This window comes from Capsella rubella, unplaced genomic scaffold (genome assembly GCF_000375325.1).
Source record: "Capsella rubella cultivar Monte Gargano unplaced genomic scaffold, Caprub1_0 scaffold_3, whole genome shotgun sequence".
Classification (NCBI taxonomy): domain Eukaryota; kingdom Viridiplantae; phylum Streptophyta; class Magnoliopsida; order Brassicales; family Brassicaceae; genus Capsella; species Capsella rubella.
Window position 1 is genome coordinate 850,255 of NW_006238921.1, and position 17,721 is coordinate 867,975.

General features: G+C 34.7%; 5 protein-coding genes across 5 annotated transcripts; 1 reads left to right on the forward strand and 4 right to left on the reverse strand.

The window, feature by feature from the left end:
- Positions 1-1,775: 1,775 nt before the first annotated feature.
- On the forward strand, positions 1,776-3,365 carry LOC17892968 (BTB/POZ domain-containing protein At3g03510). Its single transcript, XM_023786841.1, has 2 exons — positions 1,776-1,812; positions 1,894-3,365. Exon 2 carries the CDS (start codon positions 1,978-1,980, stop codon positions 3,346-3,348), a length of 1,371 nt encoding a protein of 456 aa, XP_023642609.1. The 5' UTR covers positions 1,776-1,812; positions 1,894-1,977; the 3' UTR covers positions 3,349-3,365.
- A 99-nt stretch (positions 3,366-3,464) lies between these two features.
- On the reverse strand, positions 3,465-6,129 carry LOC17891215 (non-specific phospholipase C3). Its single transcript, XM_006297369.2, has 5 exons — positions 5,788-6,129; positions 5,273-5,664; positions 4,237-4,646; positions 3,995-4,165; positions 3,465-3,898 (listed from the first exon to the last, which is right to left on the reverse strand). Exons 1-5 carry the CDS (start codon positions 6,037-6,039, stop codon positions 3,552-3,554), a joined length of 1,572 nt encoding a protein of 523 aa, XP_006297431.1. The 5' UTR covers positions 6,040-6,129; the 3' UTR covers positions 3,465-3,551.
- Positions 6,130-9,200: 3,071 nt separating this feature from the next.
- On the reverse strand, positions 9,201-11,326 carry LOC17893396 (non-specific phospholipase C4). The gene is made up of 5 exons (XM_006297329.2): positions 10,881-11,326; positions 10,586-10,783; positions 10,062-10,471; positions 9,812-9,982; positions 9,201-9,727 (listed from the first exon to the last, which is right to left on the reverse strand). Exons 1-5 carry the CDS (start codon positions 11,324-11,326, stop codon positions 9,342-9,344), a joined length of 1,611 nt encoding a protein of 536 aa, XP_006297391.1. The 3' UTR covers positions 9,201-9,341.
- A 1,219-nt stretch (positions 11,327-12,545) lies between these two features.
- LOC17893062 (non-specific phospholipase C5) lies at positions 12,546-14,660 on the reverse strand. Its single transcript, XM_006299073.2, has 5 exons — positions 14,184-14,660; positions 13,849-14,046; positions 13,319-13,728; positions 13,046-13,216; positions 12,546-12,950 (listed from the first exon to the last, which is right to left on the reverse strand). The coding sequence occupies exons 1-5, from the start codon at positions 14,630-14,632 to the stop codon at positions 12,640-12,642; spliced, it is 1,539 nt and encodes a 512-aa protein (XP_006299135.1). The 5' UTR covers positions 14,633-14,660; the 3' UTR covers positions 12,546-12,639.
- Positions 14,661-16,074: 1,414 nt separating this feature from the next.
- Positions 16,075-17,444, reverse strand: LOC17891123 (RING-H2 finger protein ATL51). The gene has a single exon (XM_006299560.2). It carries the CDS (start codon positions 17,215-17,217, stop codon positions 16,126-16,128), a length of 1,092 nt encoding a protein of 363 aa, XP_006299622.1. The 5' UTR covers positions 17,218-17,444; the 3' UTR covers positions 16,075-16,125.
- Positions 17,445-17,721: the final 277 nt, after the last annotated feature.

Here is a 17,721-nt window from a genome sequence, read left to right on the forward strand (position 1 = left end):
ATCGATGATGGTGATGATGGTGATATATCAAACAAAGACAGTAAGTAGCTCACATCAAGGCTTTGTTCCTGTCTTAATCTTGCTCTTTATTATTTTTTAAATATGAAATATGATATTAGTAGCAATGCAATGATTTTTTTGTTTCTTTCTTAAATTTTCTTTTATCTGCAAAAAGATCCGAGTGCCGTCGGCGTTTTATCAAAGTGGTGGTGGATATCACGGAGAGAACTACACAACGGCGTGCTGGGCTCACGTGTGGCCGTGTCTCCTTGTTAATGGGCTTTCCTCTCTGGGCTCTTTTTGCTACCAAAGTCCAACCAGGTAAATCAAAACATCATTCCTTATTAAAAGTTTTTCTTTTCCGGCAAATCAAAATTCAAAATACATTGATTAATAAATGTTTACAAGATGCAGAAATCTGTCAATACAACCATTTACGCAAAACAAGTTTTTCTTTTCTTTCCAGGATAATGTTTTCAACTAAAATCCTTTTCACTCATAAAATGTCGTTTTATATAAATATTTTTTTTTTTTAACATAATTTTTTTTTTTTAACAAAGTTAGTTAAGTTGATAGATTTTTAATACGTTGAAAACAAACCGATTTTAGGCATACAGTCCAAAATTAATTTTTTGGTCCGTTAGTTTGGTGTTATAAGTTCAACATGTTTTATCGTAATATAAATTTAACACTTAAACTAATGTTTTTATTTTATTTTATTTTCAAAATATTTTTTTGAACTCACAAAATATTTTAACATAAATAACTAAAAAGTTCTTATTTAAAAAAAAATTAGTTTAAGTTGTAAATTTTTATTACGTTGAGAATAAACCGAGCTTAAGCATCCAGTCCAAATGATTTCCTTTGGTCCGTCAGTTTGGTGTTATAAGTTCAACATGTTTTCTCGTAATACAAATTTAACACTTAAACTAATTTTTCTTTCTATATCATTTCCAAAGTAATATTTTTAACTCACAAAATGTTTATAAAAAATAAAAATATTTTTTAAAAATAGTTTAAGTTGATAGATTTTTAATACGTTGAAAACAAACCGAGTTTAGGCATCCAGTCCAAAGAATTTTCTTTGGTCCGTCAGTTTGGTGTTTTAGGCTCAACATGTTTTTCATGTAATATAAAATTTAACATAAACTATCTTTAAAAAAAGTTTTTTCTGTTCTTTTCAAAATAATGTTTTAATATCTAAAATCAATTTATTTTTAAATATTTGATTATAATTAAATAATTTTTAATTCACTAAAAATAAAACAACTATTTAACACTATTCTTTTATTTCTATAGTATTATTTATCTCTTTTATATTTCTCAAACTTTAGTTTTCATAGTAATTAGAGATTAGGTGATTTTCTCAATTATCGCCAACGAGGAAGTGGTTTGATATGATGTTACAATTGTTCTCAGATAAATCCCACAATATCATAACAGTGCTTCCTAAATCGTAGCAAGCAACCATACTTTTCCTCTAACGTCTCTATATATTTCTTTTCTCTTTTTCCTTTTGATTTCAATCCTTACTATTGAGAAATACTTTCCTCCCTCTTTTTTGCTCTCTCTTTTTGTTTCCCCTAACATTGTTGCAGAACCCCGTGAAACACAAGCTTGAAAGTCTGCTACCTCGAAAATGTCAAATAGGTATACGAAAAACTTATCGACCCGGTAAGACTCTTAATCTCTCCTGTTCATGTTAATTTCACAAGAACAATTTAACAAACCTAAATGTTGATCGTTTGTAGAAGTTCAAAGTCACCTGATCTTGACCTCTATGTGAAAGGCGCCCCATTTCATCTTCACAAAGTAAGCTTTTGAATCCATTTCGCCAAGTTTTTTCTCTGTTTTGGGTTTTTTTCTGATTTCTAGGGTTCTGTGTTTATTTAGGAGACTCTAGCTAAGAGATCGGCGAAAGTGACGACATTAATCGATTGTAACAAGCTCCATGAACTGCGTTGGATCCTCAGAGACATGGACATCAACCCGAGTACCTTCGAACTCGTGGCTAGATTCTGCTATGGCTACAAAATCGAATTGTCATCTGAAAACATTGTCTCTGTGCTCTGCATTGCTTATTACTTAGAGATGAGCGATGATCATAGCTCTAACAATTTGTTGAATATGGCAGTAACGTTCTTGGAACAACGAGTTCTTATGAGCTGGAATGAAACCATGAAAGCTCTTCGTATCTGCACCGAGAGGATATTGGACAAACTAGCTGATGTTGGACTCATCGAAGTTTTCTTAGATTCTCTTGTCGAAAAGGCTCTCAACGATACTAGGTTGCTCCAAGATTTGATTACATTGCCTCTTCGGTTATATGAACCGTTGATCTTAGAATTAAGTAAGCACAATGTCTCGATAGAAAGTCTTGTGGCATCGGTCTGCAATTACACGAAAAGATGGGTTTTCGAGAAAGATTCAGGAGACGAAAGCTTTTCAAGACACAAGAGAGAAGTAATTGAAGCTGTTGAGAGGCTTTTGCCTCACGAAAGGGGAACTATCTCGTGTGGATTTTTGTTCCAATCGCTTAAAGAATCGATTTTTCTTGATGCTTGCTCTGATTGCCGAAAAGGGTTTGAAGTTAGGATAAGTTCGCAGCTCGACATGGCTACAGCAAAAGATCTCCTGATTCTGTTTCCAAAAGAAGATGGTTCTTATGACATCGAGCTCTTAAAACGAATTCTCAAGATCTTCTATAGTAACTATAATGTCTCAGATCTTTCGCGGTTTGTGAGTATAGCGAGAATGTTGGAAGATTTTCTGTTGGAGGCAGCTGCGAGTGACGCTGGTTTAAGGGTAGGAGCATTTAAGGCGTTAGCAGAAATAACGGTTGCTGCGTCTTGCGATGTGCTAAGATACTCTGATGGAATATATAGAGCAATTGATGTTTTCTTGGAGTGGCATCGAGACTTGATTGAATCGGAGAAGATGGAAGCTTGTAGAGTTCTTGAATGTAAGAAACTTTCATCCGAGGCATGTGAACATGCTTCAAAGAACGAGAAGCTTCCACTGCGGATTGTTGTGCAAGTTTTGTTTGTTTCTCAGACGCAGATTCGCAACAATGTGGCTAGAGAAATGAAAGATGTAGAGAAAAAAACCGAGGATCAGGTAGATGAAGATGATGAAATGGAGAAAATGAGTAAGAAGATGTTAAGTCTGGAGATAGAACCTGGTTACAGCAAGAAAAGAAAGATTGAGAATATTGAATGTGCTGTTCATTGCGAGAAGAAGAAGAAAAGTGTGTGGAGAGAAGTAAAGAGGAAGTTTGGTTGTATGACTTCTACTGTGAAAGCTTGCGATTGTCATAACAAGAAGAGGAAGAAGACTTATCGTTACTAATAACAAATCGCTCTTTTGATGTGTTATAATTTGACATGTGTTCTGTTTGGTATGTTCTGTTTTTTCCTCTGTTTCTGAATTTTGCTCTATCAAATATATGATTCAAAAACAAACCAAATAAACGTTCACACACTCTTCATATTAATATCCGGGAAAACAAAATACCACAATATTCAGAAGTTAAAATCTCTTTAACATCAAGTTCAATTATCACAAATCAAACAAGAGAAAAACTTCTGAACGAAAGATTTTGGATTCGAATGACGAGTAGATCCTTTAGAAAGATCAACGATCTCATGTTCATCACGACCTCCTTCTTTAGCCTTTTTGGACTCACCATAGAATCTAGTGAAAGCTTCTTCTACGTACTTAGCTGCATCCAAAACCTTCATATTCTCCACGAGCTTCAACGGGTAAATGTCTTTTATATGATCTCCTTTAAGGACAGCCGCTGCTTGAATCAACTCAATTTGAAAATCTGTGAGATCTTCGTCTCCTTCTTGAGTTCCAATGTCTATGTCTCTTGGCCGTGGAAGTTCTGGTAGTGTAACTGAAAGAATCAAGAAAAAAGAAAAGATTATATATAGAATACCTAATTTGCATCTACGATGAACCATAACGGTCTTGATAACCAATATATAGTTACCGGGGCAATCCGTCCTTGGACTGGTCCGGTTGATGACAGCATCGAGTGTTCCTGCCCATTCGTCACGCTTTGTAAGAAAGCTCTTGAGGTTGAATATTTTTTTCAGTGTTGCCGGAATTGATGAATGCTCATACTGCGACGTTGGCTCCGGTCCGTTTGGCTCGTGTAACACTACAAAATCATGTTAGCAAAAGTAAGTTTATTAAAATAATTGGGAAAAATTCAATTGAGAATATACGTACCGGTTCCAGGTTCAATCCAAGGTGAGATGAGCAATGCAGGAACCCTAACACCCAGTCGATCAAACTTAAAGTTATAAGGCTCAGGTCCAACAAGACCATCAGGATTAGGGACACCAATGACCGGCGTGGGTACATGGTCATAATAACCTCCATGTTCATCATAAACAACAACAAAGAGAATCTCGTTCCACTGAGGACTAGCTCTTAAGGCTTCGTAGATCTCTTTGACAAGGTTTTGGCCTTCAGCGACGTCGTTTTTGGGGTGATCATCATTGGCTGGAGCCGACATAATCTTGAAGTATCTCGGTTCAATGACTACATAGTTTGGAAGCTTCCCTGCTTTGCAATGTCTCTTGAAACTCAAGTGGTATTCATGGAAATTATCCACGTACTTCAGTTTCCTCATGTTCCTGATTCAATTTTGTTTTTACAAATTTGATTGATTGGATTATTACATTTACATGAGTCTATAATAGCATAACTAATAATTTTAACGAGTATCAAAAAGTATTAATTGGATAGTGGACACATCGGCTATTACATGAATGCTTTAAAAAAAAAAAAAAAAATTAGATTAGCAATCCTATATTGAAATATCAAGTTTAGTAATCCCCATCTGAAACAAATTATTCATAGAAAGAAACTGTACGAAAATGACAATTTTATTTTTCATACTATATAATAATTCTAGTACTAAGCAACTCCACTTACTCTCTAAACTACAAATCGAAACATTCCAATCCAAGCATGTGTCGTTTTCTTATACATGATCATTACGGAAACGTTTTTAAAAAAGGAAAAAAAAATCAATATGATTAAAATTCAAATTTCGTTATATTTCAATTAAGTAGATATATTGCAATCCAGGTGTCTTTATTATTCGTCGGTTCATCATTATCCTAATGTTATTATTTCTATATATTATATAATAAGATTTGCTTTCCCCCACGATGATATTTAATAATTCGTAACTCTGAGTTTTGTCTTAAATAATTTTTAAAAGAAAAGAGTAAAGCACTAAACGTATTATTATTACCTGTAAAAAAGGCAATTAGGAAAAGATTGGTAATAAATCCCAAACGTGAAGCCACTCTCTTCGAGTGATTCGAACACAGTCCTCTGAGGAAACCCACGTACGAGTGTGTTAGTGTCATTACTAAACGCACCGTTTGATGTCGCCGCGTGGACGTAGAGTCGGTTAGGCTGCGTCGACGACGGCAAAGACGAGAACCACCGGTCACACACGGCGAATTCTTGAACTAGTTCCTTGAACACCGGAAGTCTCTCAGGCGGGAACCCTTGCATCACTACTTTCTCCGACATACCTTTCGTGATAGCCTCTGCGTTTTGTACGAACCCGTTCATTTTCGGATCCGGGTACGGGGTCTCGTCGCTGAACGGTTTCCCGAACACTTGTTCGTATATCGCCTGGAATTTTTAAAGATACGTTAAAACAAAACCATATCAATCTCGCTGTTTAGATGTGCCTGAACCGAAAAGTCCAAGATAGCAGCAGCAGTATGAAATAATCCGGTATGATTATAGTTGAACCTGGAAAGAGTGACCGGGATCAGGATCAATGTTCTGAGATTCTTTGCCGAAGAAGATTTGAGGAGAGTTGGGGTCGGATGTGGAGATTGGGTTGGATCTTGGTTCGGATTCGGATACTCCATCGATTTCCGGGTTAAGCTCCTTGAACCAACCTAACATGTGGTCGAAAGACCTGTTCTCCTGAACCAAAACGACAACGGTTTTGATCGGAGAAGTCGATGAGCCACCACCAGAGCTCGTCTCCGCCACCATACTTCGTTACTTATGACCAAAAACAAAATCTGACTTCTTTCTTTCGTTGTTTTCTCACTTTCTTCCTCCTCTCTCTCTCTCTCTCTCTCTTTTAATTAGCTGTGTCCCGTCCCTTCTAAGTAAATAATAATGGTAGCCTTTATATAACTACTAGCCGTTGATCCGCGCTATGCGCGGAAGGTTTATAATATATTTTTTTATTTTTTTATTCATATTGTGATATTTTATTATATTTTTAATTGATTTTCAAAATATATTATAATTATTTTCCCTTTATTTATTATCTTTCAATACTCAAATTTGGATTAAAAGCATTTGATTCAGTTTATGAAATATCATTTTTTTCTTTTTGATCATGTTATAAACTAATTTTTTACTTTCAATTTTATTTTTTCTCTTTAAAATTTTATATATACAATTACGTAAATGTTGTTCTACCATAAATTTAAATTTTACTTCCAATCTAAAACTCAGTAGCTCATTTAAAATTTTAAACTATGATCAATTTAAAATTAAAGTTGAATTATATTATTACCACTAATATAAAAAGATTAAAGTATTTCTTATTTTAATATTTCATTTGTTTTACATAATTTATTTTTATTTATATAAACTTTCTATTAATTAAATAAATAACATAAATATGCACTAAATGAATGTTTTAAATTTAATTTAATATACAAATAAAAATGTGGCTTAGGTGACATCATGAGAATAAAGAAAAGCTAACTATATATATATACTAGCAGTATAATTTTGTTTCGTTGATTTATTATTCATAATTGTGATATTTTATTATTTTTTTAATTGATTTTCAAAAAATATTATAATTATTTTCTCTTTAATTATTATATTTCAATACTCAAATTTGGATTAAAAGCATTTGATTCAATTTATGAAATATTATTTTTTTTTCTTTTTTATCATGTTATAAACTAATATTTCACTTTCATTTTTTTTTCCTCTTTATAATTTTATATATACAGTTACATAAATGTTGTTTATTCTACCATAAATTTAAATTTTACTTCCATTCTACAACTCAATAACATATTTAAAATATTAAATTATGATCAAATTAAAATGAAAGTTGAATTATATTATTATCACTAATAAAAAAAATTAAAGTATTGTTTTTCTTATTTTCATATTTCATTTTTTTTTACATAATTTATTTTTATTTATATAAACTTTCTATTAATTAAATAAGTAATATAAATATGCACTAAATGAATGTTTTAAATTTATTTTAATGTTTAAACAAAAATTTGGCTTAGGTGGATGCTTTGCTGGAATCATGAAAAGAGAGAAAAAGCTAACTTTATATATATAGACTAGGTTCGGACCCGCGCTACAGCGCGGGGGAAATAATTACATATATATAAATTTTAACGGATTAGAATATGTTACATTTTAATTTTGTTAGATTGCAGTCGATTACGGTAAATCATATATTTGTATAATAAGTTTAAATAAAATAATAAAGAAAAAGCGAGTAAATAATCATATACTGAGTTTTGATACAATTAAAAACACGGTGAAAATTTAACATCACAAAATAATATTGCCGATAAATTATTCATTTTGACTATTTTTGTAGTAAAAGTATGAATATACGTAAAAATTACATATTTACAATATATTTTTTGAAAGTTCGACCCGTAACAGAATTCATTTCGTAAAAAACATTATTCGTAACTCGCTTTATCATTATAATTGTGATTTTAACAAACTACCCGTGCATTATCTAAAATTTACATAGTTTGATATATAATATATTTTATTAATAAAAACTATGTCTCCAAAATTACATTTACGTCTTCAAAAAAATTTCAATTTTTTAAATTCTAAAAGTTTTATATATTTGAACCTATTATTTATAATATTTTGAAACTATTTGAAATTTTAAATATGTTCCTGTAACAATGGTTTTAATATTGGTTATATTTATAATGACTTTAAACCATTGTCCAAAATATTTAACCGAGTGTAGTTGAGTATTATATGTTCGTTTTGAAAAATTCAAATTGCAACATATGCAAAAAAAAAGTTAAATTTTTATTTAATATTTATATAATATAATATAATATCATAAATTAAAAATAATATCAAATAAAAGTCAAAGAAAAATAATATTTTTTAAATAGACTGTATTAAATTAGTTAGAGAAATATTAGTAAATCCTTTAATTAGTTATGGAAATAATATAATACTAAAATTAGATTTGGAAAGTATCCGGTGTGTGTATCCAAACCCATTAATTTATCCAACTTTAAAATATCCAATCACAAATTTCGGGTAATTTTTTGAAATTGACCCGACCCGAAAACACTTTTTGTACTTCTCTTTTACTAATATAGGGATTACTGGTTTATTCATTCTTTATGATTAGTAAATTATATAATTGTATTGTTTTATATTTATTTACTGTATTGTATATTTCTTTGAGAAAACTCTTCCCTTTTTTTTTAATATATAAGTATTAAGCATACAACGTTCAGAACAACGAGATTACTGTTACTACTAATCATATTTGATCAGGTCGGGTGAATTTTGGGATATCATCGGCTCATCGCATTTGTTTTACTCTTACGGATCGGATCGGGGCAGAAGGCTTTTAATTTACTCTTTTATTTAGTGCATATGACAAAACCGTTTTAACAAAAATGACAGTTCTCATAACTCTTTCTTCTACTCGTAGTTAAGAGAAAATTAGAGCTACTGGCGGCGCATTCATATACAGTATATTGCATTATTAGTTAGTCTCTATCTTTGAAAATGGCAATGGAGTAGATGGAATTAGGTGTTGACCAATTATTATTGCTAAAACTATTTAGTCTATTGCACGTCTCCGTATGAGTCGTTTTATTAAATACAGAACAATAATTAATGAATAATTTGCAAACTATATTAGTTTTTCTTATGTTGATGGAGTATTACTTACATGGAGTAATTAATATATTATGTGCTATTATGCATAATGTCACACTATATGTTATAAATCAAAAGTACTTACTATCTTTTTAATCATTTCAATTATAAATTTGGACCCAGTAGCTAGCTGCTATATGGTTGCCTTTAATGACTTTAGCCTTTTAGTATATATAATATAGAGTACTCACCAATCGAATAATTAAAGTAGGTCTCATCTAATCTAAAGATTTATGCAAGAAGTTGAAAAATATATAAATAATTGTGTAAGTTCTTATACAACGAACAAATATTTATATACACGAGACAAGTAAAGCGCACACACACAGATTATAACAAGTAATTCCTAAATAATTTTACACTATTTAATTTCAATCATGGCGAACAAAGCAAGCGAACAACTTACTGAAAAAAGACGTTTGAGTTTTCGGTTTAGGAGTAGCATTTGGTGCTTCTGAATGTGATTGTGTTGGTGTCACAACATCAGCATCGTCCATGCAATAAACGATGTCGTTCCCATCACATCCTCTGTCTCTTGCCTTCCTAGACTCTTCCATAAACTTGTCAAACGCGTTCGTAACGTATTCGGAAGCGTCAGCAACGCAAGTTTCTTTGCACAGCTTGTGGATCAAATCTTCGTTTTTGTAGTCTCCTTTTAGTCCCGCTGCCATTATTACTAGCTCTTCTTGAAATTCGCTTAGTTGTGCTTTTTCTTTTGCCACCGTTGCTCTTAGCTTAACCGGAGTCGATAATGTTTCTATTTAAAAAAATACGAAATTCGAAGTTGTTTAAAATAATCATATATAATTTGTTCAATTATAAAAAAAAAAATGAAATTTACCAGGGCAATCATGTCTCGGTGAATCTCTCGTAATAATAGATTCAAAAGTGCCAGCCCATGAATCTCTCTTTGTCAAGAAATCTTTGAGTTTGAAAATCTTCTTGACCGTTGCGGGAATTGATGAATGTTCATATTGTGACCTTGGGTACGGTCCATTTGGCCCATGAAGGACTACATACCAAAATTGTTGTTTAATTTACATATTAGGATTTCGTTACATAAAATATGTCTATGACTGATAATTAAATACCTGTTCCCGGCTCAATCCAAGGAGAGATGAAAAATGTCGGAACCCTAACTCCGAGCCGGTTAAACCCAAAGTTATAAGGTGGAGGTCCCAAGATACCATCAGGATTAGGAACTCCTCCGAGAGGAGTAGGAACATGGTCGTAAAACCCACCGTGTTCGTCATACGTTATAATGAATAAAATCTCGTTCCATTGTGGACTCGATCTCAAAGCCTCATAGACGTCTTTCACAAGCTTTTGACCTTGGGAGACGTCATGAGATGGATGGTCGTCATTGGCCGGAGTTGACAATAAATCGAACCAACGTTGTTCCACTACGACGTAGTTTGGTAGCTTTCCTTCTTTACAGTCTTTCTTGAACTGTATTCCGTATTGGTGGAAACGTGTCAGATACTTCAGTTTTCTCAAGTTCCTGAAACAACACAAAATATATAAATAGAACGTGTATATTAATTATACTACAAATCTTTGGTTTTTAATTGTGGTCGTAACTTGGTAAAGAATTACTAAAAAATAAAATAAAAACCTATAAAAGAGAGTAGAAGGAGGGAATTGGTGGTAAATGCCAAAGGTGAAACCAGCTTCATCGAGCGACTCGAATATCGTCTTCTGTGGAAACCCTTCGATTAGCAGCTTTTTGTCGTTGCTCGTTGCTCCATGTGATGTTGCTGAGTGTACGTACAATCTGTTTGGCTGCGTCGACGCTGGAACCGACGCGAACCACCTGCCAACACACAAAGCAAGATCACCAAAATCTATGTAAACCGGGACAACTAAATTTAAGTTGAGTTAAGATTTTTGAACCTAGCTAACCGGTTTACCTATCACATATGGCGAAATTTTGAACCAAATCCATGTAAACCGGTAACGCGTCCGGTTTGAATCCGTTCATAACCGCGGAGGACATCCCCTTCTTGTTTCTCTCGGCGTTTTGAGCAAAACCGGACATGGTAGCTTGACCCGGGTTTGGATCCGGTTTATCTGAATCCCATGGCTTACCAAACACTTGTTCGTAGATATCCTGAATGGAGTGACCTGGATCCGGGTCAACGTACTGAGACTGGTCTCCGAATTCGACACGGAGAGAGTTTGGGTCGGAGGACGACGAAACCGGGTTGGATTTGGGATCAGATTTGGTGACGCCGTCGATTTCCCGGTTTAATTCTCTAAACCAGCCGAGGGTATGGTCGAAAGAGCGATTCTCTTGAACCAAAACGACGACGGTTTTGATCGGATACGATCCTGAGCTTTCCGTCCTCTCGACCATTTTTCTTTTGCGAGAGTTAAATCGTTTTGAGTATGAAAGAAGCTCGTGGGCTTCCCTTATAAATATATATATATATATATGTAGACAGTGATCATTGAAACAAGTAGTTTTTAGACGAAGGCCGTATAAACAAAAGAATAAATCACGTATTATCCCACTGAATTGGTATAACGTCAACTATTCCATATAAAGTTGGAGGGAAATAAAAAATAATTACCAGTTTTGGTAGGATAGTAATTGATGCAACCACCAGCACCCATAAGCTGGAAAACTATAATTTGTGGCAAGTTTGATATTCTTACGACAACATGCATTTTGTTTCAACTATTTGTGCTGAAATTATTGGTTTTTTCCCCCATTGTTTTCTCACTTTTTTTTGTTGTCCCATCTATTTAGTTATAATTAGCTTATTTTGTTATTTCCTTGAATTTTTGTCGTCGTGAATATAATTTATGTTAGTTCTATATAATTACCCTTAATTATGTGGTTTTAAATAAGTGTCATTTTCCTTGCAGCTAAATAATATAATACTATTACTGTGAGATTAATTTGAGTTACTTGTAGCTTTTGAACAAACATGAATGAGAAGAAAATTGTCAAGAAAAAAATAAGAACACACGTTACGGCAAAGAATCTGAACGAGAATATGCGAATAGACGATAAATAAAATAACGACAATGCATATCGTTTTGAATTAACATTAGAACTAATAGTGCATATTCCTCCAAGAGATACCTTTTCATAAAATAAATATGTAAGTCGTGGTTTTGAGGAAACAAAAAAAAAGAAAATAAAGAATTCGTATGATCCATAGTATATGGATCTAGGTGGAAATATAAAGAGTGTACAAATTGTATTTAATTTCTTCTTGTGATTGTGACAATCCACCAATATAAGCTTTTTATTTGTACTACGAAAAACTCTAGATTTCCTAACATGAATATGGTCTAAATTAAAAAAAGTAGAGAGTCCCATTTATATTACCCGATCATCGAGTGGTGAAGGAGTAACTTATACTCGATCAATTTTGGTGACGTACTATACAAGGAAAGGAATACAAAGGCTTGCCTAAGTTGTCTCTAATGTCTATCGTTGTTATGTTGGCAACTCCAACCATTTTTCTTATACGTCTTGCGTCATCATTTTTGTTCTTTCAACGTCAGTAGTTAGGTTCAATTAGAAGGAAAAAAAAAACGAATTTTAATATGAGGACATTTGATAGACCTTATATTTTACTAGACACAAACTACAATTATTTGGGAATTATATCTTCTTTTAAATCATGTCAAACAAAGCAAGAGAATCACTTAGGTTTAAATTTGGCTCAGGAGTTTCACAACATGATGCTTGTCATCATCATCCACGCAATAAACGATGTCGTTCTCATCGCATCCTCTCTCTCTTGCCTTTCTTGACTCTTGTAAAAACTTCTCAAAGGCGTTGGTAACGTACTTAGAAGCATCGGCAACGCAAGTTTCTTTGCATAGCTTGTGGATCAGTTCTTCGTTCTTATAGTCTCCTTTTAGTCCCGCAGCCACTATTACTAGCTCTTCTTGAAAGTCACTTAGTTCTGCATCTTCTTTTGCCACCGTCTCTCTCATTTTTATCGGATTTGACAATGTTTCTATATATTTTTTTTAAAGTGATGAAGTTTTTTTATTCGAAATAATCATAAATTTTAATAGAAGTTATTAAAAGAATGATCAAAAAGTAATTTACCAGGGCAATCTTGTCTTGGTGAATCTCTAGTAATAACATATTCAAAAGTGCCAGCCCATGAATCTCTCTTTGTCAAGAAATCTTTGAGTTTAAAAATCTGCTTAACCGTTGCGGGAATTGATGAATGCTCATATTGTGACTTTGGGTACGGCCCCTTTGGTTCATGAATAACTACACATTGTACATTACCAAACTAGGATCTTGATTAATATATTTGTATATATAAAAAGACTACTAAATTACTTAAAGTCTATGACTAATATAATTATATACCTGTCCCAGGCTCAATCCAAGGAGATATGAAGAAAGTCGGAACCCTAACTCCGAGCCGGTTAAACTCAAAGTGATACGGTGGAGGTCCCAAGATACCATCCGGGTTAGGAACTCCTTCGACCGGAGTAGGGACATGGTCGTAAAACCCACCGTGTTCGTCATATGTTATAATGAATAAAATCTCGTTCCATTGAGGACTTGATCTCAAGGCCTCGTAAACCTCCTTCACGAGCTTTTGTCCCTGAGAGACGTCATGTGATGGATGGTCGTCGTTAGCCGGATTCAAGAATAGATCATACCAGCGTTGTTCAACCACAACGTAGTTTGGTAGCTTCCCTTCTTTACAATCTTTCTTGAATTGTAGTCCGTACTCGTGGAAATGTGTCAAATACTTGAGTTTTCTCAAATTCCTGAAAAAAGTACACAAACACACAAAAAATACGTATAAAGAAGTAAAAGATAGATAGCAAAAGCAAATTGAACGTAAAGAGAATTACTAAAATATTTGGTTACGTATATAAAAAACATACCTGTAAACGAGAGTAGTAGGAAAACATTGGTAATAAACGCCAAAGGTGAAACCTGCTTCATCGAGCGACTCGAATATCGTCTTTTGTGGAAAACCTTCTATTAGTAATTTCCTCTCGTTGTTTGTTGTTCCGTGTGATGTTGCCGAATGAACAAACAATCGGTTTGGCTGCGTCGCACCTGGAACCGATGCGAACCACCTACAGTATTACATCCAACACAAGACGATCATGGAATAAACCGGGATTTTGAACCGAACCGTCATACAGATCAAATACAGTCGAAAATTTTAAACCAATTAACTGTAAACCGAATTCAGACAGGTGAACCGGCTTACCTATCACATATTGCGAAATTTTGAACTAATTCCTTATAAACCGGCAAAGCGTCCGGTTTAAATCCGTTCATAACCGCGGAGGACATCCCTTTCATCTTTCGCTCGGCGTTTTGGGCAAATCCGGACATTGTAGCTGGACCCGGGTTTGGATCTGGGTGAACCGAATCCCATGGCTTACCGAACACTTGTTCGTAGATTTCACGAATGGAGTGACCTGGATTCGGGTCAACGTACTGAGACTGGTCGTTGAAGGGGACAATGTGAGAGGAGTTTATGTCTGAGGACAAAACCGGGTTAAATTTCTGGTCTGATTTGATGACTCCATCGATTTCCCGGTTTAGCTCTTTGAACCAGCCGAGTGTGTGGTCGAAAGAACGATTCTCTTGGACCAATACGACGATGGTTTTGATAGGATACGACGATCTTGCGCCTTCTTTCGTCTCGGCCATGATCTGTTTCTGTTCTATTGATGAAGGTTTGAGAAGATCATTCGTGCGTTTATGAATACAAACACACGAAATATGATAATTATGTTTATAGTGCTTCTAAACTTAAGAAATAGAGTTTTACAAGTAAACATCAAATCAGAAAATACGCATCGTGCATGCTTATTGTCCTTTGTATTGGTATCACGTCAAGTAACTAATAAGTGGAGCACACCCGAATAAAGTTGCAAGTAATTCAAAATACGCATTGAGTATGCAAATTTGGATATCGTGAATAGTTTTGGAGAACATCTCAAAGTCAAACAAATCTCTAAATAAAATAGCATGCGCTTCATAGGATGAAATGAGACTAATTAAACGAGCGTCTTTTATTGATATTAATAAACATCTCGAAGCATTATTACATCACTGACATGATTGATCACATCTTATTCTCTAACAATATATAGTTACCTACTATTTAGTACTTATTATCCGTAAGATCTTTATTCAGTTCACTAAAAAGACATGCTAGTTTGATCGTGATACGTAGGTAGAGTTTACCGGGGCACAAAGCAGGCCAGCAATTATCAGAGAGACCATTAAGCGTTTTGCAACAAGAATGCCTTATCTCATGAAAATCACGAAAACTCCCTCTGAACAACGCACCAATGGTTTCGAAGCAACCTTCCACACTCTTGACCGCATCGATACATTCTTTCGGATGAAACCCTTGTGGATCCACTTCTTTTGTTACCATCGCCTTGTCTTCTTTGTTGTTTGAAGAAGGTGATATATGATTAGCCGATGAAGACATGGTTACCAAGGCAAAGTAGATGATAGCTACAAGAACTGAGTATTTCTGAGCCATTGCGGAGAAAAACAAAATGAAAGTTTTTTGAGACTGTTTAATATGATTTTTAACTAGTGAACTTGTGTTTACAATGATCTCAAAGAGAGTTAATTTATAGTAGTAGAGTGATGTATAAACGAAGCCTTGATTTCAGTAGTATTAATGACTTGGAAAATTACATATTTTTGAACTTTTTTATGTCGACATCTCATGATCTTACTCATTTTAGGCATAGATCAATCTATACTTTACTTATTTGATTCCCTCCCATTATGGAATTATGCAATTTAGGATCTCGTGAATAATTAGAGTGCATCTAAATTCTAATAATGGTCATTAAATCCCTTGTAGCAAAATCGTATATCGGTATATGCATCATAATTTAAGCTTAACAGTAATAATTAGGGGTACACAGAAATTAAGTATGTCGTAAAGTGCATGTCATTGTGTTGGTGGTATAGCTTAACTTACCAAACTGGTATTTTCAAGGCTCGTTGCGGTAAATTCACGACTCTTTTGTTTTACACATTATGAAAAAAGAGAGATTTTAAATTAATTAAGAATATATATGGGCGGTAAATTCAAAACTCTTTTGATTACACAATACGAAAAAAATAAAAAAGAGAGACTCAAATTCCCTAATATATATATATTTTTTTTAACTTTAATTTGGTAAACGGTAATTTTTGGCTCTATCGAAACTGGTGGAGAGAACAAATTTGCCGGATCTCTTCATCGCCGCCATTGAACTCCGCACCAGAAAATTCGAAATCCCGTTTGTTTGATTCGCCACCGATCCAGACGGAGGAGGCGTCTTCTCTCCTTCCCCTTCTTCCATCCGCCGAGAGGTTCCTACACCCGCTGATTCTTCCTCGTCTTCAATCTCCCGCAATATGTCAGCGATCGATACAACGGCGGTGCCTGAGTTTGATCTCCGATTCACCTGCTCTTCTCCGTCTCTTGACTCGTGCATATCCGGCGGTTTCGGCGTCGATCCGCCGTTACTAACAGTCTCATTCCGAGATCTGGAGGAATTTTCCAGATCTAAGTTAACAACAACGACGGAATCTTCATCCGTCGAAACCGAGTTGTTCTCTGTATCGATCGGTTGATCGGTTAAAGCGACGATCTCAACGGCGGGGGTGACGTTAAATCCGGCGATGAAAGTGCGGCAGAGAGGACAGTTAGAGTGAGATTTCAACCAAGTATCAATACAAGGAACGTGGAAGGCGTGGTTGCATTTAGGCAACAGTCTCAAGCTCTCATTCTCTTGGAACTCGCTCAAACAAACAGAGCAATCTGAAGATTCGACGAACCCATCCGTCTTCCTGTATTTGTAAACCGTTATCGATTTAATCAGAGACTCATCGAGTCCATCACCACCACCAGCCGCTTGATTCGGATTCGTAGCCCCTTGCCAGGAGGTGTAATCGGATGAGATTCCGTGGTCGTCTCGGTTAAGAGCTGCGGCGGAGGAGGAGGAGGAGGAGTTTTCGCGGCGGCGGCGGCAGTATTTGGAGATGAGAGTGTAGTAGCTGACGAGGATGAAGGCGCTAGCGAGGATACCGATAAGAGCGATGAGAAGAGGTGAGAAATCAGAGGAAGAGGAGTCGTCTTCGTCGTCGAGGTAGAAAGAAGGAGGAGGAGGGAAGATGACGTAACACCATTGAGGGCAGTAGACACTGCATACTCCTTGGGAACAGTCTCTGTATGAATCGTATGTACCCCATGGGTTAGGGTTTCCTGTTGAACCCATTAATGAGATATGTTGCTGTCCAGGAGAAATAGAGAGAGAGAGAGAGAGGAGGAGGAAGAAGAAGAAGATGGAGGTGAAGTCTACTGTGTACCAATCTCTTCTCTTTCTTTGGGGTCTGCTTTGTCTGGTAAGTGTCTCTTTTTTTTTTCTTTTTTGTTTAGAGTTAATTAGAGTAATTATTAAGGAGATGAATTTAATAAACTTGTGATGGTTATAAAAGTACTAATTAAGTGATGTATTCTTCTTTATCAAATCTCTTTTAGTAGTATAACTAAAGTTGTAGAATTTGCTTTATTCTATTTTTCTTTTAAATTATTCGTTGGCTTTCTCTTTATGCTTCCGTTTTCTTTTTCTTTCTGAGATAATTAGTATTTGTGAATAATGGTTGAAAGTAAATAAGTGTGTTGACAAAATAAAAAAGAGAGAAGGGGTTAAGTCTATTGCAAGGCATTAAAAAAAAGAAGGGTTGGTGAAGTGTTGACGAAGGTGGGAATACTATAACAT

Coding starts and splice junctions, on each gene's coding strand:
- LOC17893396 (XM_006297329.2), bottom strand. CDS start 11,326: ATGGTCGAGAGGACGGAAAGCTCAGGATCGTATCCGATCAAAACCGTC. Junction 10,472..10,585: donor CCTTCTACTCTCTTTTATAG/GTTTTTATTTTA, acceptor GTGTTGTTTCAG/GAACTTGAGAAAACTGAAGT. Junction 9,983..10,061: donor TTGGATTGAGCCGGGAACAG/GTATTTAATTAT, acceptor TTTGGTATGTAG/TCCTTCATGGGCCAAATGGA.
- LOC17893062 (XM_006299073.2), bottom strand. CDS start 14,632: ATGGCCGAGACGAAAGAAGGCGCAAGATCGTCGTATCCTATCAAAACC. Junction 14,047..14,183: donor AATTTCGCAATATGTGATAG/GTAAGCCGGTTC, acceptor GTAATACTGTAG/GTGGTTCGCATCGGTTCCAG. Junction 13,217..13,318: donor TTGGATTGAGCCTGGGACAG/GTATATAATTAT, acceptor TACAATGTGTAG/TTATTCATGAACCAAAGGGG.
- LOC17892968 (XM_023786841.1), top strand. CDS start 1,978: ATGGACATCAACCCGAGTACCTTCGAACTCGTGGCTAGATTCTGCTAT.
- LOC17891215 (XM_006297369.2), bottom strand. CDS start 6,039: ATGGTGGCGGAGACGAGCTCTGGTGGTGGCTCATCGACTTCTCCGATC. Junction 4,647..5,272: donor CCTAATTGCCTTTTTTACAG/GTAATAATAATA, acceptor AAATTGAATCAG/GAACATGAGGAAACTGAAGT. Junction 4,166..4,236: donor TTGGATTGAACCTGGAACCG/GTACGTATATTC, acceptor ATGATTTTGTAG/TGTTACACGAGCCAAACGGA.
- LOC17891123 (XM_006299560.2), bottom strand. CDS start 17,217: ATGGGTTCAACAGGAAACCCTAACCCATGGGGTACATACGATTCATAC.